A 21,268-nucleotide genomic window follows, 5' to 3' on the forward strand; every position below is an offset into this window, starting at 1 on the left:
TAGCTATTTATTATTAGCATTATTCTTCCGACGTCTGATTTCTTTTTAATTATAGGAAATGCGTTTTTCTAAGGTACATAAACTTTTGGGATTGACTATATAGCCAATACATCCTTAAGCAAGACTGGACTGAACATGTCATTGCATGTCATTAAAAATTGGGTGAATCTGTTAGGCATATCATGAGAGTGAAGACAGCATTGTTTTAATATCTTCTGTCTTACTGATAATAATAATGAATTATTATCAACAGTGCCTTGCATATGTGCATCTAAAAGATCATAATCACAAGACAAGAATGGATATTCTTAACGACATTACATTTTAACAGTTTCACTCAATACAGGTTTCTCTTTAATTTCATTTAAATTCGATAATATCACGTTTCTTTTTATGTGTACATTTTTTGTATAATTGTCCATAATTCTTTTTTTATAATTTATATTTCAGCAATTATGTAAATATATTTTCGTTTTACTCGATTCCTGTTTTCATACATCATGACTTCATATAGATTACCAATTTATTTATTTACAGTCTACTAATTACGTTGATAAGAGATAATATCGCAGTTAGTGGTAATTATAAGTATAATCGCTTAATTTTAAGCTACTCTGAGATATGTGAACGAGCTGGATCATTTTCATTTCGGTTTAAGATTACAGCAATACAGCATAAACAGCATTTTTGTTAAGATTCAGTATCTCTGTAGTGTAAATTATTGCATATATTTCGAGAAATATGGAAACGTATAAGGCTAAGACGTAATAAATAAAACAGTTTAGAAAGATTGCGAAGTAATGGTTTAGTATTAGTTTTTATTCAGTAGACACGAAATGCAGTAATTTCTGCGAATAAACCAAATTATGCTTTTCCTGACGTTGCTTATGATTTACGAGCAAAACTATGTTTCTTTTTTCGTGAAATATATTTCTTACTAAATATGTTTCATAAAAATTATTATTGTATTCACAATTGCATTTTCATCGAGTATGTACACGAATGCTGTTTAGTAATTAATTTGGCATAAATCATCAAAAAGAGATACTTCCTGTTATCTGTATAAGGACAGTACAAAATATTAAATAGTTTAAAATACTTAAAAACTACATTCGTCGAAATTTAGCTGCGTACGTGCCAAATCAGTAACGCATCAAGCAAATGCTGAATTATGAATAAAAGTGCCACAAATTTTCATTATCCAGTCAGTAGTTGTCTAGTCTGATTACTAATTTGTACTTTCCAAATATAAAATAAAAAAGGAACATTTTTTTATAACAATTCACCGTTTAATGAATTTCCTTATTACAATCTTCTTCTCTCATTTCACGCCTTTATATTATCGAAAAGAATTATAACATCGACTTTAGCGTTAACGATCTTTGTACAATATATTAATACTCATCACAGTGTTTGTTAATGACTATAACAGCAGATATGAATACAGGGTGTCCCAGAAGAAGTGTTACAGCCGAAAAGGTGTGATTCTAAAGGTGTTTCTGAACAACAATTTCTTTTGGTGAAATGCAAAGTGATTTTTTAATTATCAACGAAAAACACTGACTAATGAGAACACGCGTAGGACCTGCGCTCAGCCACGGGTAGGCTGACTCGGATCGCTCGGCCGTGACTCAGTGCGGGCCCTACACATGCGGGACACCCTGTATATTATGCATCCGTTTAGTTGTCTTTTCACGTATCACAATTAGTGCATACTAATAAATTAATGCATTATGCTTATAATAAATTATTCAACGCGTTGTTAGAAATTTATCATATAAAAGTAAATGTGTTAATAGGTCTTTTTGTATAAAGTAATTACGTTATTGAAGCGGTTGAAGCTGCAATTTGCAGAATGATTTACAAATTAGAAAGAAATGCCCTTCTTGTCCAGGAATATACGTTGACGGAATAATATGATATGTACCTGCTGGTATATCTTCTAATTCCAAGTAGACGAATCCTGACCTGTATCAAATTAGATCATCAATAATTTAGGAACTGCGAGCTAATGGGAAACTAAAGCCCATTTCATATAATACCTGAATGGGCCAGAGCTCTTCGTTTTGAAAGCATTAGGCGCATCAGGATCGGTCAATACAATCGATGTTATATCAAATCCTATTTGATACTGTTTAGGTCCCTTTAATATAATCAGCAGGTAGTTATTATTCATCGAACTTTCCAATACCAATTGATAACGCGGATTATTTTGATACGTTGGATGATTACCACATCCGCCAGCACTAATATCTTTCCATTGACCAGTGAGCTAAATAAATTCTTATTAATCATAGTGTGAAATATGAAATTTAATATAGTTATCAAGAATGACGAAAGATATACCTCCTTTTCGTATTTATAATAATTTGGTATCTTTCTTAATGAGAATTCGCACGATCCATAAGCGCGCAAGGTATAGTATATTGTATTTGTCTTTTCATATTGCGATATAACTAAAGTATATCGAGTATCACTTTGAGTGTCCAGCTTTATTTTGCAGAGGTAGTGCGGACTGTTTATTTTCAAGCCATCAATATATGGCGGTGGGTCGTCTATTATCGAATATTCGCAATTAAATTTGAGACTAACGCAAATGAAATTGTTTTACTTACAAGGATAATAAACTCTCTTCCCATCGTTCTTGTAAACTAATATTGTTATGTATTCTTTATTCTGTCTAAAATCTGCTATATCCGTAATGTGTCTTGTAAGCAGAATCCAAACCGCTCCTCTAACATTGCTTTTCACCTCCAATAAAAACTGCGGGTTGTCACCTATATTATAGGCGTCCTTCACTGGTCCTATCCCTGCATTCCACATTCTACAATGAAATATTGTTGTGAAAAATAATTGCAATCGTAATTTTCAATTGCACTTCGTTATAAACTTACTGATGAATGCAGTAAGTGTAATTAAATAAGCCCGGATTCCAGTTCAAATAGAATACATCAAAGAATCGACAGATACTATCGTAATCAATCCAAAAAATCCCGTTATCAAACTGAGCCGCAGAATCTGGATCGTAATTTAATACTTCTCTCAATTCATTCGTCCAATGTATTCCATCAAGTTCGGAGTAATTTCCTTTCCAACGTAAATGCGACCAAGGGTTTTTTAACTGCAGTAATCTTTCATCCTACAAATAAGTAACTATTAACCGTGTATTATAAAAATTATATTATGTACCTCTTTTATTCTTTTCAAATATTTCTTAATTACATTTATTTTCCTGACGTCGAGTACGGCGTAGGCGTGGGTGGGAACAAGACCTGTCCTGTCGGCTTCCAAATCAGATAGTTCTCCAGTAGCAACTGTTACAAGTACATCGCCTTTGTGTAAACGTGTCAACAACACATTAAATAAATTGTCTTTATTGAAATCAGGCTCTCCAGGTCTTATAGCCCATCTCTCAGGAATCCAGCCCGTTAAGGCATGCAAATCAATATTCTAAATAACAATATTTTATTGGTAATGAATACATTTCATGTTTTAAGAGATATAGAAATGAAACTTACGCTGTTCGAACCGGGAAAATCATAGCCGCCCATTACTTTCATGTATGCTTTCTCGAGTAATGAAATCCACAGCTCACCATGATTGCTAGAGTAGGAACAAAGTAATTGGTTGTATCGACTTACAGGCAATAAGTCATCTATTATAATTTTGCGTGGAACACCGTTAATGTGTAGTTTCATCATGTACTTTCCTAATATAAAATACTCGCAATTTAATTTTCATTCGCATGAGATCTCAAAACGAGAATGTAAACATACTGAATTCTATAAATTGAAAAATGCTAATATATGTTATACGATGCTTACCAAATGGATTATATATTGGTTCTTTATTTCTATTCTTTGGATAAATAATAGACGTGATCAGTCTACGTCCAAATCGTTTTTCATACTGTGCACTAACTGCAAGAGAAGCAACGAAGGAACAATCGGACACGACCTGCATGAAAATAAACACTTAATTCGATTCCAGAATATTACTTTATAGAAATTACTGCTATTTGTACTAACAGTCTGTTTAATACTGTAATAATCGACGTGATGCATTTTAACCATTCTTGTATCGGAGAATAATTCCTCCGGTCGGCACCATCTTGCGAATTCCGCCTTTTGTTTCGGTGCTAATTCTAATAAACCATCTTTATCGGTGAACGGGATAGCATATTGAAATTTCTCCGTGAGATCGATGCTCATGAAAGGTACGAACTCATTATCGTTGATGTGAGAACTATGAAGTAAAACTCTTTTCTCTTCGTCTGTGTAACTTGAACTACCGCCACTTACTTTCAAATGTGCACTACTTCCGCGATGAAGCGGTGGTCGAGTTTGTTTTCCTGCGTGTCAGAAATGAACGAAATTAGATAGGAATTTCCATTGCAGTGAAAACAAAGAAATTAATCATTGCCTGCATTAGTAGAACTAGTAGTAGCTGTTTGACTTGTTGGAGACGGTAATTTATCCACATCTTCGTCCAAATTTGTTTCTGGTACAGGAGGTAATTTGGAAAGACTTTTAAAAACGTCATTGCTATCAATCGTTTTTAAACCCTTTAAAGATTCTGCTCTATCAATAGCTAATGTTACAAGGGATTTCAATTTTGCCTTTACCTCTGCATCAATGGTTTCTTGTGACTGCAATATTATCTTCTTATTGCCTTCCCAAATAGTTTTGAATTATCAAAGAAAATTAAGATTATTTTATGTACCAGATTGAGTCCAAGCGTAGCAGCCTCTGTGTATAATTTTACAGCAATATCCTTCAAACCAGCTTCGTCTGCGTCTTGTGCTTGGTTCATAAGGAATTTACATCTCTGTAACTTGGATTGTTGAGTCGGTTGTGCTTTATGACGTTTTTGTTCTTCTTCGATAACTGTACCAGTCAAAATGATTTATTGGTTCCCAATTAATTCATTATGAAAGCATGGAATAAGCCAATTAGTAGTACTTACTAAGACTCTCTATCGTCGATATTCTCTCACGATATTCCGATATCTTTTGATCATACATAGAATCTTGTAATTCCGAAAGATATTTCACAGCTACATTATAGTAATACAATGCTTGTTTATACTGATTGTTGCTGTCAAACTGTACCGCCCTTTTAGCCGCATTTTGTGCGTCTTCAAGCGTCATTTTGTAAGATTATTTTGCGAAAATTGTATCGCGATTTCTTCGTCGTGACTTTATTTACTTCAAAAATACATAACACATTATATATTGAAATTTGTTACTCATTTAATATTAGAAATACTGCATAAATTTTATCAACTGACATTATGCGATATGCAATCTAAAAATCGTTAAAACAATGTCTCAACTAGAAAAATTAAAGGTTATATATTAGTATATATTATTGCGAAATAAACAAAGACTATAGACATATGACTATAGACATATGACTATAGACAATGATTCATAAAAGTATAATTCAAGTGTTCATCATTTCGTATTTTTCTTATGCACCAATGAAGTGATAAGATATATTTTCTATTATCGTTTCAAAGGACAGACTACAAAAATAGAATTAACGTGTCTCTGTCTACTCTTTATTATTCCGTATAAAAAGTGAAAGCATAATAAAGTAAATTTCGAAATCCTCCAACTTCTGGAGATTCCTAATAATTTCGTAAAATTTTGAAGATCACTGGAATTTTTATTTAAGTCTGAATTTTGTGAATTTCCATTTATTATTTCCAGATCTGTAAACGTTTAACATTCTAAGATTTCTGTTTCGCGTACGTATAGATATAGATAATTTAAGTTTTATTAGCAAAGGAAAAGTATTCCTCAACATACTTGCAGTTTTGTTTATTTATTTTCAAATCGTTAATCTTAATTGTTAATGCTGAACGAATCAACTTTTGGAATTGTTAAATAACGAAGAATTGGACGTGAGTCTTCCCTGAAGTTTGAGTAATGAACCTCACATCCATTTTATTTTATGCGGTTCAGTCACGTATACATGCACGGATATTGTAGATACATACATTCAAATACATTGAGTATCTGCATTGACTTATGCGGCAGAGTGGAAAAACACAAATCCAAAATATGGCAAGTTCGTCAAGGTAAATTTTGCAAAAATTTCGTTCAACGTTTTCTAACTATCGCCAGTAATGTTTGCTTCAACATCATGTTCCGCAAGTACATGTTACTTGAGATTAAAGCGACTTAATTCAGGAATTACACAGTTTGTAGGCTATGGTTATGAAATCTGACAGCAACAATGTTTGTTTATTTCTTACACGCTTTCATTTGATTGTTTCTCAAAATGTAACAGGACCTTACTGTTAAGTTTGTGTTAAAATATAGTGGATTTCTTGTAAAAAGAATCTGTGTTTATTATTCAACGGTCGTAACGAAGTTGGCAAATAAGAAAATAAAACATTTGCAGTTTTTTAATATATCTTAAACGTACGCGATTGCCATAGGAATTCCAATTGTTGGAAGCTATTATTAATAATCACAGCACAGCGGTATTATCACATGTGTACATGCGTACACATTAATATGAGGTATATTTTCTTAGTTTTCTTTTGCAGGCATGAGACAAACAAAGTTTGTTGTTATGCACACCCAGATGCACCTCTTATCGAGGACTACAGAGCAGGAGATCAGATCTGCTCAGAATGTGGACTAGTTGTTGGAGACAGGTAAATTTACGTATGATTTCTAAATAATAGTTATGAATTGAAATTTAACATTACATACTTTGCATTCTCTTTTTTCTCTTATGTCTTGATAGTTTTAATATTTATTTGATAGAGTGATAGATGTGGGTTCAGAATGGAGAACATTCAGCAATGAGAAAGCTGGAGTTGATCCTTCGCGTGTTGGTGGCCCAGAAAATCCGCTTCTCAATGGTTCAGATTTATCCACAATGATTGGACCTGGAACAGGCCCAGCATCGTTCGATGCTTTTGGTGCTTCGAAATATCAAAACAGACGTACAGTACGTATCTGTAAATACTGTTATTCATAATCTTTTGATTTTATTTCTTTAAAAATAACAAATTGGGTCATTTCAGATGAGTAGCTCTGACAGAGCGCTGATCAATGCTTTCCGCGAAATAAACGGCATGGCCGATCGTATCAATTTACCCAAAACTATTGTTGACAGAGCGAACAACTTGTTTAAACAAGTCCATGATGGCAAGAATTTAAAGGGACGCGCGAACGATGCGATTGCCTCCGCTTGTTTATACATTGCCTGCAGACAGGAAGGAGTGCCTCGTACTTTTAAAGAGATCTGCGCGGTCAGCAAGATCAGCAAGAAAGAAATCGGAAGATGTTTCAAATTGATATTAAAAGCGCTTGAAACAAGCGTGGATCTTATCACGACGGGCGACTTTATGTCAAGATTTTGTTCCAATCTTGGTCTTCCTAATATGGTGCAAAGAGCAGCTACGCACATCGCGAGGAAGGCGGTAGAAATCGATATCGTGCCTGGAAGATCGCCTATTTCAGTAGCAGCCGCTGCAATCTATATGGCATCGCAGGTAATTAAAATTGTAATCGAGATGGATGCCGATACGCATTGTATTTTTATAGATTCTCATATACTTCGTTATTGTTTAGGCGTCAGAAGATAAAAGATCGCAGAAAGAGATTGGCGATATTGCTGGAGTAGCAGACGTAACGATTAGGCAGTCTTATAAGTTGATGTATCCTCACGCAGGAAAACTGTTCCCAGAAGATTTTAAATTTGCAACACCGATTGATCAATTACCACAAATGTAAACTTAACGGGCCTGTTTCTGCGTATATTTTATCATGTTGAAACAATAGTTACATATCTTGAATATCTCATCTTTAAATAATTTGTTTTATTTACAGTATACATTCCTGGATAATTTATGAAATGTTTCTATTATTTAATTTATTATGTATCGATTCTGCTTTCTCTTTTTCTTTGCTCTATCTTTGTTTCTACCATTTTGGGATATTTACCACGATAATATCCTGATAATCTCTCCAATGTGAATAACGACTATAATTTCCTTGCAATGTTATTGTAAAAATGAATAAATTATTTTAGGCGTCAAGGTAAAACGATTGTATTATGATTGGCGTGTTTCAACATGTTAAAATTGAAAGAATGAAGTTTGTAAGATTTATATTTGATACAAAAAACGAAATTTACATGTACATCTTTATAGAGCACAATAACTGTTTGTATTCAGTTTGCAGTAAAAAAACGCAGTGACAACTGAACATAAAAAGTAGTAGGTGAAATTGTACGGTAAATTCTGTGATACTTTTACTAAATGCTAATCATCAAGAATGATATTGATTAAAAGTCGAATTACGGATTCTAATGCCTGTACACGTGTCTTATTCTTCACGTAATGCTTGCATACAAACTATAACAATAACAATGATTTTTAAACAATTCCAAAAAGAAGTTCGAAAACAATGCAATACCGTACAAAATATTTTTAACTATATAATGTAGTAGATATGAAATTCATATATATGCATATCTCTAATTGTATGTAAAGTTACATTAATAAAATATATTGTTATGATTATTAAAATGTGAACCATTACATTAATATCTTCTGTATCGTAAGACATTATCACAGTATACTTAAATACTGTGATAATGTCAAGAAATGTACGTGTGTGTGTGTCTGTCACTTGTCAATGCTCAATGTCTCTAATGTCATTCTTAGAACTTGTATTTACTATACAGTAAGAAACAGCAAATATTAACATTTGCCACATAAATAGTAATTATTTAATGCCCTTGTAATTCTAAGGATTCTCGTAAAAATGCATCTTGAAACATCGAGGAACGATTGCATAGTGGTATAACCTACGTAACGTCTGACAATATATGCAAATCCATTTCAGTTGAAGAAAGGAAAGAATTTTAACGTAGTATTTCGACGTCTAGTTTTTTACATTGGTTTTTAAAGTTAATACGAAATGAATTCAATGCCTCCCACTAAACCTCCAAGAGGTATCAAACCTACTAAAGAAACTGTGAGTTTAACAAATTAATTTTTCTTTAAATACTTTAATATGTAAAAGAATTTCAATAATGTATTCAATTTGCAATCGTCTATTTATTTTCAGAGTGGTTTACTGATTTCTGTAATTCGGGCTTTGTCGGCAAGTGAAACTAATGAGCAACGAGAGATAGAAAAAGCTAAGCTCGAAAAGGAATATAAGAAGAGTGATCAAAGGCTTGATGAATTAGTGTCGTTACATGATCAGGATCTTACACAAGTTATGCAAGTAAATATTAATATATAGTCTATAATTATGATGATAATGTGCACAATACTGATATTTGATATTTACAACGATTTCTTACTATAGATATTCAGCGCTTTATCAGAAAAAGTGACAGCTTCTAGAGAAAAGATTCATGCCGTCAAGGAAAATTTAAATGCCTGTAAACAGCTATTGAGGTGCAAAAGGGAAGAATTATTGAATTTATGGTTGGAAGGGATTGAACATAAACATGTTCTACATCTCTTAAAAGATGTGTAAGTATGACTGTCTCAAAGAAGTGATTTTAAGAAATTATCCATAATTTTTCAACCTATGTTTTTTCTAGAACTTCTGATTCATGTACTAGAATGTTACCTCTGACAGACGCAGATTCATTATCAGTATCTAATACATCATACAACGCAATATCAGACTGATAATTATTATTAGGTATATTTCTAGCTAGTTGTAAATGGATTGTAATTTAATTGTTTTGTATTTATATGTAAGAAAACATGAAATATAAACTATATTCGAATCACATCTTTTCTATTATATTTCTACCCTTTTGATATTTACACAATAAAAATGAAATAAAAAATCCTAATTAAGTACATGTATGCATATCATACCCCATTTTGTTATCAGTTATTTTTTATAAATGATCTCATAAATATATGTTTAGTAGATTTTAAGTATTTGATTGCATACTGGTCTAGTCGTTTTTAAAATACTTGTCGCGTTGCCAGTCAGTCGGGTCAGTCAGTGGTTCATGGTTATACGACGCACGTGATAACGATATATATTAATAGTATTAGTATTATTTACCTGCATTTTTTTACATTATAATTGCCCTGAAAGTTCATGCAAGCGATAAAGCTTGTAGATAATTTTTCCACTTGCACCTTGAAATCAGTAAGTCTTCAAAACGTATATCGTAAGTACCATAACAACTATTTGGTTACATTGAATACTGTTCTTTATTTTTTAATTTACGAAATACTTCTTAATCTTCATGTTCTTACATGTTTTCTTAGTCTTACATGTTCATTTAAAATTTCGTCTTAAGCATTGGTGTTTAAAAACATTATGCAATTAATTTCTAATTCATTATTATCGTAAAATCTTTTGCGATGATCTCGATGATTTGCATTCATGACTCGGAGGTTTTTACGAGAAGAACATTCTTCGCAGATACCATTTTTTTTAAATATTTACTGCTCTTAAAGTTGTTCGAATCAACAATGACTGCGAAACGATAACTATCTCGATGCGTAAACATTTCCCACTTACGTTTCCCCAGCGATGTCCATAATAGCTCTCACAGATTTAGACATTGTAAAGCAATTAAACATTTAAAAAACAAGAATTTGTTGTTCCAGGTAGAGATGGGTACATTGGAATTAAAACAGACTTTGACTGGACATAGGGGGAGAGTGTGGAATGTTTGCTGGCATCCAAAAGGCACGTACCTAGCGTCTTGCGGCGAAGATAAGACAATTATAATATGGGGATCACAAGATACTAAATGGGCTGTGAAAACTATTTTAACCGAAGGCCATACTAGAACCATAAGAGAGATCGCGTGGTCTCCTTGTGGAAATTATATAGCTTCTGCTAGCTTCGATGCTACTACTGCTGTATGGGATAAAAAGTCGGGGCAGTTTGAATGTAATGCAACTTTGGAAGGGCATGAGAATGAAGTGAAAAGTGTTAGTTGGGCTTGTAGTGGACAGTTGTTGGCTACTTGCAGTAGAGATAAATCTGTTTGGATATGGGAAGTAAACGACGACGAATACGAATGTGCTGCTGTTATTAATGCCCACACTCAAGATGTAAAAAAGGTAAGTGAATGCCATATATTGAGTAGAATTGCAATATCATGATCTTCGCTGGATATTAGACAGAAATAGAAAACAAATAATTATAGGTAAGGTGGCATCCCAATGAAGAAATTGTAGCATCTGCCAGTTATGACAATACTGTGAAGATATTCAAAGAGGATGCTGCAGACAATGATTGGTCTTGCATGGCAACGTTGTCATCTCACACATCGACAGTTTGGAGTCTTGCGTGGGATAAATCGGGCAACAGAATTGCTACCTGTAGCGACGATCAAACAGTGAAGATATGGCAAGAGTACAAGCCCGGTAATGAGCCAGGAATCGTTACAACGAATAACGAATCTGTATGGAAGTGCGTGTGCACGATATCTGGTTATCATACAAGGACGATATACGACATAGACTGGTGTAAAACAACGGGTTTATTAGTGACTGCATGCGGTGACGACATTATTAGGATATTTAAAGAAGACGGCGACTGTGATCCTCATCAGCCAACGTTTACAATGGTCTGTTCAATGGACACTGCTCATAGTCAAGATGTAAATACTGTGCAATGGAATCCAACTGTTCCTGGCCAGCTTGCTTCGGCCAGCGACGACGGCTCAGTGAAAATTTGGTTTTATAACGAATGATAGTTTTCTATGTAGCTGTATTTTTTATTAATAAATTTTATTTAAAAGACGAGAGTTTATATTATCGTATCCTTCCTTTATATTCTATCTTACACATCAGACTTGAGTAGATTCACTCATTTTTTGTTCCAGGCTACCTTAAATGTTCAGGAATTTCACTTTCATCCAAAGAAACTGTAAGGTCGTAATATTTAACGTTCTGCTCAAACACAAAAATAAATTTTGCACAATGAGCGATATAAAACTCAAATTTAACGGAGTCCCACTGACCCAAGTGGTAAACACACTGGAAAAATTTGCCAGTCTATCACTTGCGGATTCCTGGGATAACGTAGGGTTGCTAGTCGAGCCAACTGAGACAAAGATTATTTCACATATTCTTTTAACGAACGATCTGACCGAGAACGTGATGCAAGAAGCTTTGGACTTGAAGACAGACATGATCATTACTTATCATCCTTTGATCTTCGCACCTATGAAGTCCGTAACGACACGTTCGTGGAAGGTAACAATAGGTCATATTAGATTTTTCAAATTGCTACATATATTATTTTCTTCAGGAGAGGATCGTCGCCAAGTGTTTAGAAAATAAAATAGCCGTCTATTCTCCGCATACCACGTTCGACTCGGTAAAAGGCGGCGTGAACGATTGGTTGGCTTCCGCGTTTGAAAATGGTAATAATGTAAGATAGGTGCGTCTTCCAATACCATTTTACAATCAATATTTTGTGTGCAAGTACTTGGAAGTAGCACGCCTATACAAGCGAACTCCACTAATAGCGATTACGGTTTCGGACGGTTGTGTATTCTAAAGGACAAAATCTCCGTCGAGGAAGCTGTGCGACGGGTGAAGGAACTTACTGGCTTGAAACATGTTCGATTAGCTCGCGCCCGTGGGACAGGTATTAATACTCTTTTCTAACATGTTTACCGACTTTTACGATTTCGACTTGCAGACGGTCTTATCAAAACTGTCGCTCTCTGCGCTGGATCCGGGGCATCTCTTTTAAAGAACGTGTCTGCTGATTTGTATCTCACGGGAGAAATGTTGCACCACGACATTCTCGATGCTGTACATAAAGGGATCAGTGTGATACTGACGAATCATTCCGATTCCGAACGTGGTTTTCTACGAACGTTTGCATTTACCTTAAACGACATGTTGGACAAGTCTGTAGTAGTATCCGTTTCCAAGAACGACGCCGATCCGCTGGACACTGTTTAAGAAAGAAATAAAGCATGTCGACATAAACGTTGGTGATGGAAATATACGTTACATGTGATAAAATTTTATTATTAATATTATAAATTACCTGTCCTATTTAGGGATTGACAATTTTTATTTGAACCTGGTAAAGTTTGAGAAAGAGAGTGATAATATCAGGGAAGGTACATAAAAGAATCATCATTGTATATTGCGGTTCAAATCATAAATCATTTTACAGCTATAACAGAAACTGCGGTTTCGTGTAATAACGCGATTAAACTACGTTTGCAGTTAATCTTTGAACATGTGTAACCGTTATAGAATCGATTTCCCTTAATTTGATTATTGGAATATTATTCACTTGTTCTATTCATTCATCCGTATCCCTTTTAATCACATCCATCCAGATTCACGCGTTGATGATTACGAAGAGAAACTTTGGTTTTAACAATGCACGCGCGTAACCGATGCTCATCGGGAAGTTACTATAACTAAATAAAATACAACAGTCGTTATACTGGTCCAATTAGAATGATCTCAATTTTGAGTCCACGTGTCCGATCCTTCTTTCATCAAGTTCGACTTCATGATTCGCTTAACGATAGACGAAAATTAGTCGGTTGGTAGCAAACTTTCGTAGGTCCAACTTTTACGGTTCTGTGTGGGTAAAGTTTGCCATTCTAACAATTGAGTTCATAACAAAAATGACCCTTGTCAAAAGTAATCAAATTACCAAGTCTACCTCTGGAGTTTTGGATACAGTTGTTTTACTAAAATGAAATTTCTTCTCGAAGAAGACAAAATCGAGAGGGTTGTTCTTATTATGAACTTTACTTATTCTTTCTGTGTGTGTGCGTACATGCGCGTATGTATTTTACACCAATTACGAAATGCACTAATATACGTTGAACACTTTATATAAATTGCGACTCTACACCGTCGGAAATGGAAGGATACCCTGAGCTCGGATGCCCAAACAAATGTGGATCGTATGACGTGACGTTATCGAGAATATTTTTGCAGAACAAGCAAATGTGGAACTCAAAAGTGCAGTTTTATCATTACGCTAGTCGATTAGTTTTTCACGTTTTGAGTTTGACATTTACTGTCCTGCTGAAACGGACCGGTTTGTTATCGCTGACATCGTTTCGGTTTAACCGTCTATTAATCAGTCGTGACTACATTCTCTAGAAATTCCGTTCAGTTTCTCCAGAAAGCACTTCATTATCGATTATTTCCAGGAAAGATATTAATTAAGATGAAGCAATTTAATACGCAGATTTGATGGCGTATCGATTTCAATACCACTAATCCAATTATTCTTTCTATCGAATTTTTTTCTCTAACGCGAATGTAGTCCGCTGATATCCATTTGGAGATTTCCATTTGTCGTTAGATAGTCGACATAATTCTGTCAGATGAAACGAAACACAATAGCAGTAAAAAAGAATAAAGTAACAATTGCAAATATCGCCACTTCTCTGTTATTCATGTCTTTTTTGTTTTCAGAATGAAATATTTTTTATCCCGACTCGAAGTTACGATTCGTCGAACAACTAGATCGAATTCGAAGATAATCCAGATTTATTTCGCGCCTTTAATCCGGATTCTCAATTTACACATCGAAGACGATTCCCGCATTTCCTCTTTTGTCGCGAATCAAACAAATCTTTCCTATTGCCTCCTCGCGCTTCGCGGAGTAGGCAGTATGTATAACATAGCTTATATGTACGCCGTAACACGACAAACGTTTACAACGGAATAATTAAAAATCTTAGTCGCATTTCAACAGTAATTCGTACATTTTGGCGAGTACCATGTGTGTATTGTCTTATAACTGTAACACAGCAAATTAAATCATACTTCCTTCAGCGTAAAACAATTCGTCCTCAACGAACTATATTGTTACCATCGATAATTTACTTTTTATATTCTTCTTAAGTATAGGATGTTCCGTAGTTGAATAGTTAATGTCCAACGTTCATAGATTCCTTAGAGTAGCTTCTAGGGTGAAAGTGAATTTATATGAGGAGAGCCAATTTCGTTTTACCAATTCCAAAATTTTATTAGCATAGTTTTACATGTGGGTTAAAATATCAAAGCCAAGAATAACATATATATATATATGTATATATATATATATATATATAGACTAACGAGGTCAATATCCATTGCAGTGTGAAATTCATATAAAAAGTTCTACTTTTCATATTATCAACTCCATCCTTTTTTTGTTTCGCTCATGAAACGATCGTCCTGGAACATCCTATACGTCGAGTTTTATTTTACTTCGTTACAACAGACTACTTTTCTTATAATACATTCAGCACCAGTTGTGCCGCAATATGGTCCGATTTCACCTTCACCTTTTTTTTCATTCTTTTCTTCGTTTTCAGTCTTCCCTCACAGATGCTTCTTCTCGCGTTTCCGATCCAATATGAGATCACTGTCCCGTTTCATCTCGTACGTAGACATTTTCCTAACACGGATCTTCGTATACTTTCAAGCTAGTTGTCACCTCACTTTTATTAGAGCAGTCGTTTTCTACGTGCGTTTATCCTTAGACGATTTTCGGTGAGCGGCTACCAATGCCGTTTTAATTAAATCTGAAATCAAAGTAAACAACAGCAGCTCTTGAAATTTCGATCAAAGGTTGAAGCGTCGTTTATGCAGAACTTTTAAATAGTTCACGATAAAACGGTACATAGAGGATTCTTGTAACAGGTCCCAAGGCGGAAATCTTACTTTTTAATGAACTTTCGCACGCTCCTAATGGTGCTTTAAATAATGGATGATTTATAAAGCTAATGGGTTAATAGTTTAGCGAGTATTTAACGTTACGAAGTTTTAAGGAGCTTTCGTTGGACTAACCCTGTATGAACTAAACTTGGTCGCTTAGGGACTTCCCACGTTCTGTCGCTGCTGTTACAGATAACGGCAGATATTCGTTATTCGGAATATGAAACTCGTTCTGAATTAATTTAAGAAACCATTTCGAATATTTCATCAGAAGAGATTGAAAATTAGACTAGTTTCAATCTTAAAGGAATTTATGATTTGATAAAAATCCTCGCTCAAATATCGCGTCCTCGCAATCACGAACCCTCTATGTTTGCTCGAACTTCGCCGAAATTCAATTATGAGCCAACTCGGCTTGAAGACCGAGAGATTCGAAAGCGACGCGTCGCTACTTAGCAGGCATTCATGCAAAAATTAAATTTCTCATGCAACACCGCGACGAGTTTCCGCAGCGGAGTCGTTAGAAATGGCGGAGGTTTACCGATGAATATCCGAAACGAGGATTTCGTGTTCTCGCTGCGGAGAGCCCGGCTCAATAACGATGATTCAGGAAAGCCAGCATGGTCGTCGAGATCATTACGAACGGCAGATTCGCCAGCCTCAGTTGGCCACCATGTTGCATCGCCGCTGGATGTTCCCCTGCCGAACAATGATTAAAATTCAAATTGAATTCCGTCCTCTAGCATCCGTCGTCGCCGTCTTCGTCGTCTTATTGGAATTGTTTCACCGCGCTAAGGCGACGCCGCGCCGTGTACGAATGTCTATAGTCCACAGGGTGGTTTGCTAAATATTTATTGCTTCCCTTAATCCAACTCAACGAGGAACTTCTTCAAATTCATTTTCCCAAATCGATTAATCAACGTCATTTTTGTAATAGAGAATTCGAACCCAAGTGTAAAAACATCATGCGTTTATCTGAAACGAATTCAATCGCGACACGTGTTAAATTTTATTAAGTCACATGTAATATATTTTATTTCTGAATTTAGATCGTCCCTTATCCTTTGTGGCCCTATTTCCCTAACGGAAACCGTCTTGAATATTAAACCCCGTGATAGGAACGTAAGCGGCTGCAGTAAACCAGAGACTCGAATTTGAAATTCGGTTCGATCGATCGATACCGTTTCTATCCACACCGTTACCCTCTTTTGTTGATCCAAGCTAAAGCTATTATGTTGCAAAACAGGAATGGGAATACGGCATTGAAAAATGGTAACTCGCAAAATGCAGTGCCCGTAACGATTACGCGTTAGTCAGAAAAGCGTGAAAGATTATAATTTGCCGTTGAATATTCATGAGACCGGCGAAAAAAAGACCCTTTGAATGGAAAAACTTCAGTTTTTTCTCTCTTTTAGCACGCAGCGCACGGCTAATTCCCGTCATCAGTATGTACATCGTTGCCGGAATTTAAAACGGTCTTCAATAGCCTCCACCCACACTCGTGGTCTCCTTGTGTTCGCCTCAAGAGCCTTCAACCACACCTTTAAGAAAAAAGCGTATCATCCCTTTCAAAGGGAAGTGATCTTCATGCCTCGGAAGCGCCTCTGTGTCTAGCCGAGGATTCTTTCCACCCGTACGATGGCCTCTTCTGTGTCCACCACCCGAGTGTTTTCCTGATTTCTTCGAGTATGGACGCATTAACGCGACACAATACCCGACTACAGTCTACGTACAGTAATCCTGTCGTTACAGTAATTCTTTATCCGAAAGCGAAAAACGAGGAACAGAAAATATGAAAGATTAAATATGGAAAGGTGGAACGAAGGAGAATTTATCGAATGTCATCCATAAATGGATTCCCACTCGAAAGGAACCTTCGGGACTTCGAAGATTAGGTTTGAGAACGACCCGTGAGGAGAGAGAGGTACAGAAGGAGAGAGAGAGAAAGAATCACCTATGATATATGCGACGTCTACGTGACGAAACCCACGTGACAAGATTGTAGAAGCGAGAGGTGGGTATCATTTCTAATACAATCGCCCTAAGCGGGTAGTAGTACTAGTAGCCTTGAACGAACGACGAAATCTTGGTCGTGGGGTATAGACCGGAGAGAAGCGGTGGTGGGTATATCGATTTTATGATAAACTGGCGCGGTCCGGTCGTCGATAGACGTTTATCTTTCTCTGTCAGACATATCCTGCCCGGTTCCCTAATCCGGAATTCCACTTCCTGAAGGCTATCTACCCGGCAGTATGGTTTTGCGGAACGGGCCGCATAAGGGGTTGGGGGATGGCGGCTGCAACAATAGCTGAGCTCAGCTCGACGCCCGGCACACTCTGAGAAATCTCTTTAATTACTCTTCTCACTCGACCGAATGCTTTTTGCTAAGACCGTTATCTTCCGGCTAGAACGATCGGATTCATTCGTTTTGTAAACGCGGCCAAAGCCCCGCGAGAAATTACGAGCCCACCCCTGCGCTACACTATGGCGTGTTATGAATTACTGCGATCGTTTTTTCTCCACCTCTTTCGTCTCTTTCTCTCTCTCTCTCCTTCGCGGGAGTGTCGAGGAGGAAGTTCAGAGTTTTCGCAGGAGAAACACGATTACGACAACGGGGCAGTTTTTAACGAGAATTCATTAACGGGCCAGTTAATGGAAACTTGTGAAATCTCTTCCTCCTTCTCTGTTTTATTCAACTTTTTGACCGTCTTTTGTTAGCCCATCTGATTGTCATCTTCAACGAAGGTGTTTCTTAATTCGGTCTGAACGATCTGAAAATATGTCCTGAGTCCGAGGCACAAATCATCTCTTATCTCAAACTTAAGATTTAACTAGAGATTCGCTTCACTTTAAGGATACTATTTGAGACGAACAGATTTTCTGATAGCGCACGTACACATATAAAGATAGACGGATCTAGTTATCAATTGCGGTGCAAAAGCGTGTCGAGTGCATTGTTGAGCAATCACTCCAGCTAAGGGTTGCCGTTCCCAGCCAGGCAGGTTGGATAAAGTCTTGCGAAACGGATGGAGTGATTCAGTGGCGCGATTTGTATTTCTTATCCTACCCGTAGCGGCGGTGGATGTTACATAATCGGTACGCGGAATTTCATTTAAACTCGGTAGGGAGCGAGAAAAAAAAAGAATGGAGAAAAAGGAAATTGAACGTGCGAGAGAGTTTGTTTAACGGCGAACGTGCGGTTTAAGCTGCGTCCATTCTCCGTTAATTTATGCAAATATGAAAAAGTTAAAAAACCGGTAAAAAGTGGTAACGAATAATAAATTCCGACAAATGGAGAACTTAACAATTTCTCATCGGGCATTTAATCTTAACGCTTGTTATTGGAATAACAAATTTCCTGGGATTAGCTCAAACGAATTCGGAAACTTCCTGGAGATTGCAACGATCAACCATAGGTATGGAAATTGGGTCAGTTCGATAAAAAATCGAGTTACGAATCCTTTTACCCCTTTCGTTAGCTGAACGTATCGACGGTCAGGCGCGTCGCGAGGGGACAGTAATGTCGAAACTATATCGTACAAAATTTTTAAATTGCACTATTGTGTATATTTGACTTGCGTATGCTAATTTCCTGTTGTACTACTACAAATTTACATATTCGCGTAACTGTACGAATTTCGCACGGGACTTAATGAGATATTACGTTTTTAGGGAAGCATACAGAACACGTCCCGCGTTTATTTCCTGGAGACCCTTTAATCATGATATACAGTAGCTTAACAAAAGGAAGGGAAAAAATGGAAAGGAAAGAGGAGACGGAAAAACGGTAAGGAGAACGCTTTAGACGATAAAGTTAGTCGCGTCTCCTCGACGTTACATTATATTATATAAAGTGGAGGCACCTAAATAACTCTGTTGTTTTTATGGGCATAGGAGGAAAGTCTTCAGGAGGTGAAATTGCATTGTCCGAGAGTGTAGCTCATTTTTATACTCGTTTCGCTCCTTCCGCCTGGTGCAAAAAGAATAACAAAAAAGAATAAAGAAAATAAAAAAGATAATGCCAAAACTGCGGCGTTATCAGCGGACGACTTACAAAAGGAAGAACCCATTCCCCGAGGTTTCGCTCGATCTCCCCTTCAGGCGACACGGCTCGAAATGATCGAGCCGGTGAGAATGGCAGTGGCGTAAATCAATTTCGCCTCATCTTGAGAAATTCATACTTAAAGCCTGCTATTCAATTTCAGTGGAACGGCAGAGCGCGGAGCGTAACTCGATTTTCCGACTCTTTTGACTTGACCCTGTCGTATCGTCTCTGATGACTCAATTACAGAACCGGCTGTACCCCGGGGGGACTTCCTTAAGATGCGCAGCGTTCTATCACCTACGTTTCCACGTATCACTCCACGGGTTAAACGACGATTCGTTTTCAGCTCTCTAATTTTGAATTTTATCTTTCCTCCCGGAAATTCCGTCGCGTTTTAGGATTAACGAAACGCTGTGGAAGTCGTAAATTCGATGGGAAAACCATTCTGGCAGTGGAAGCAATGAGAGAGAGAAGAAAGACGAAGAAAATGGTGACGCTAAGCGGGAACGCTAAGACCGCAGAAATTTCAAGTTTTTTCGCAAATATATGTACATACCATTAAGTACGTGCACCAGGACAGTCTTTGTGTTAGCGTTACTCGGATGGCAGGTATACTCGCCGCTATCCGCTGGCTGTGCTCGCTGCACCAGGAGATACGACGTAGTTACTTCTCCTTTCTCGGTGATCACCGATACACCGCCCCTAGGACTGTCGTAGTTGATCACCTATATCGGGCAGAGATAAAAAAGGGAGAGGACATGAGAAAAAAGAACTGGCTGAAGAACACACAAGGTAGCGTAAAGTTCCGTCGAGCGAAATTTTCTCGGTAGATCTCGTTAGGCGGAAAAACAACCTCCGTTAACTACAGGATCACGCAAAATCCCCAACAACTAGTACAATCGTCTGCTCTTGTAGCTTTAATTATAATTTAATTTAAATGACACATTATTAAGTTGACCCCCCCGAAATAGTGCGACATCTGAGAATGTTGATAATCTTAATCTCGTTCATGAAACAGGATATTTTTGTAACTTGTGCACCATCCACTATATTTTCCTCTGTCTTCCACTACGTTTCTCCAACGAACGAATTTATTTCGTCGAGGAACCGAATTGCCTGGAATTCGCTTATCCGTGGTTAAATGGAATCTCCGGTTTCTCTGGAGGAAAAAAAGCGAGAGAGAGGAAAGATGTGAAATTCGTCCAGTGAGTCACGGTAAATATTCGTAGATAAAAAAAGGCGAGGAATAAAAATGCAAGAGGGTGTATGTACAGTTGCTTGGTTACAAAAAATATTGGCAGAAAGCTACGCTTTTTCCTCTCAACACGTACCGTAGTAAATTTTCCCGATCACGCGAGGACAAAGTGATGGAAAATCATATACTTGCATTTTATTTGTAAGCAAGTATTAGATCAAACATAAAGGTACAAGCGTCAATAGTTTTTATAGCTACTGCACACACGTACGTATAAGTCACAAAACAACATATTATAAACTGTACAACTAAATGAAGTGAACTGAACGAATATGAATAATGAACAAGTTTAAATTCGTGAAATT

At 36.5% G+C, this 21,268-nt stretch overlaps 5 protein-coding genes across 10 annotated transcripts in view; 3 read left to right on the plus strand and 2 right to left on the minus strand.

The window, feature by feature from the left end:
- Window positions 1–838: 838 nt before the first annotated feature.
- LOC108628508 (calpain-7) lies at window positions 839–5,333 on the minus strand. Its single transcript, XM_026816497.1, has 12 exons — window positions 4,966–5,333; window positions 4,723–4,886; window positions 4,423–4,648; window positions 4,029–4,351; window positions 3,825–3,957; window positions 3,519–3,709; window positions 3,223–3,450; window positions 2,895–3,139; window positions 2,616–2,824; window positions 2,347–2,555; window positions 2,043–2,272; window positions 839–1,968 (listed from the first exon to the last, which is right to left on the minus strand). The coding sequence occupies exons 1-12, from the start codon at window positions 5,147–5,149 to the stop codon at window positions 1,824–1,826; spliced, it is 2,487 nt and encodes an 828-aa protein (XP_026672298.1). The 5' UTR covers window positions 5,150–5,333; the 3' UTR covers window positions 839–1,823.
- A 483-nt stretch (window positions 5,334–5,816) lies between these two features.
- On the plus strand, window positions 5,817–8,497 carry TfIIB (transcription factor IIB). Of its 2 annotated transcripts, none has more exons than XM_026816498.1 (5): window positions 5,817–6,084; window positions 6,546–6,669; window positions 6,782–6,968; window positions 7,045–7,515; window positions 7,595–8,497. In XM_026816498.1, the coding sequence occupies exons 1-5, from the start codon at window positions 5,958–5,960 to the stop codon at window positions 7,754–7,756; spliced, it is 1,071 nt and encodes a 356-aa protein (XP_026672299.1). In that variant the 5' UTR covers window positions 5,817–5,957; the 3' UTR covers window positions 7,757–8,497. The 2 variants fall into 2 exon arrangements, with proteins under 2 accessions (XP_026672299.1, XP_017885978.1); XM_018030489.2 differs by having other exon boundaries at window positions 5,828–6,084; window positions 6,559–6,669; window positions 7,595–8,496.
- Window positions 8,498–8,597: 100 nt separating this feature from the next.
- On the plus strand, window positions 8,598–9,781 carry Sec8 (exocyst complex component secretory 8). Its single transcript, XM_026816499.1, has 4 exons — window positions 8,598–9,004; window positions 9,098–9,259; window positions 9,344–9,513; window positions 9,585–9,781. The coding sequence occupies exons 1-4, from the start codon at window positions 8,948–8,950 to the stop codon at window positions 9,673–9,675; spliced, it is 480 nt and encodes a 159-aa protein (XP_026672300.1). The 5' UTR covers window positions 8,598–8,947; the 3' UTR covers window positions 9,676–9,781.
- Window positions 9,782–9,962: 181 nt separating this feature from the next.
- Ciao1 (cytosolic iron-sulfur assembly component 1) lies at window positions 9,963–13,010 on the plus strand. Of its 4 annotated transcripts, none has more exons than XM_018030456.2 (5): window positions 9,977–10,175; window positions 11,850–12,222; window positions 12,278–12,392; window positions 12,455–12,619; window positions 12,674–13,010. In XM_018030456.2, exons 2-5 carry the CDS (start codon window positions 11,860–11,862, stop codon window positions 12,940–12,942), a joined length of 912 nt encoding a protein of 303 aa, XP_017885945.1. In that variant the 5' UTR covers window positions 9,977–10,175; window positions 11,850–11,859; the 3' UTR covers window positions 12,943–13,010. The 4 variants fall into 4 exon arrangements, with proteins under 4 accessions (XP_017885944.1, XP_017885943.1, XP_017885945.1 ...); XM_018030457.2 differs by having other exon boundaries at window positions 9,977–10,153; XM_018030455.2 differs by lacking the exons at window positions 11,850–12,222; window positions 12,278–12,392; window positions 12,455–12,619; window positions 12,674–13,010 and adding exons at window positions 10,621–11,082; window positions 11,169–11,766 and having other exon boundaries at window positions 9,963–10,175.
- Window positions 13,011–13,107: 97 nt separating this feature from the next.
- Window positions 13,108–21,268, minus strand: part of LOC108628493 (lachesin) — a 46,985-nt gene continuing 38,824 nt past the window's right edge. For both annotated transcript variants that reach the window (XM_026816485.1, XM_018030458.2), the window contains exons 5-7: window positions 20,265–20,433; window positions 16,205–16,362; window positions 13,108–15,530 (exon numbers count right to left, since the gene is read on the minus strand). In XM_026816485.1, the coding sequence (XP_026672286.1) occupies window positions 16,256–16,362; window positions 20,265–20,433 (276 nt within the window). In that variant the 3' untranslated portion in view covers window positions 13,108–15,530; window positions 16,205–16,255. The remainder of the gene's footprint in view (window positions 15,531–16,204; window positions 16,363–20,264; window positions 20,434–21,268) is intronic.

The sequence above is a fragment of the Ceratina calcarata genome, unplaced genomic scaffold (genome assembly GCF_001652005.2).
Source record: "Ceratina calcarata isolate Rehan_Ccalc_2016 unplaced genomic scaffold, ASM165200v1 scaffold525.2, whole genome shotgun sequence".
Lineage (NCBI taxonomy): Eukaryota > Metazoa > Arthropoda > Insecta > Hymenoptera > Apidae > Ceratina > Ceratina calcarata.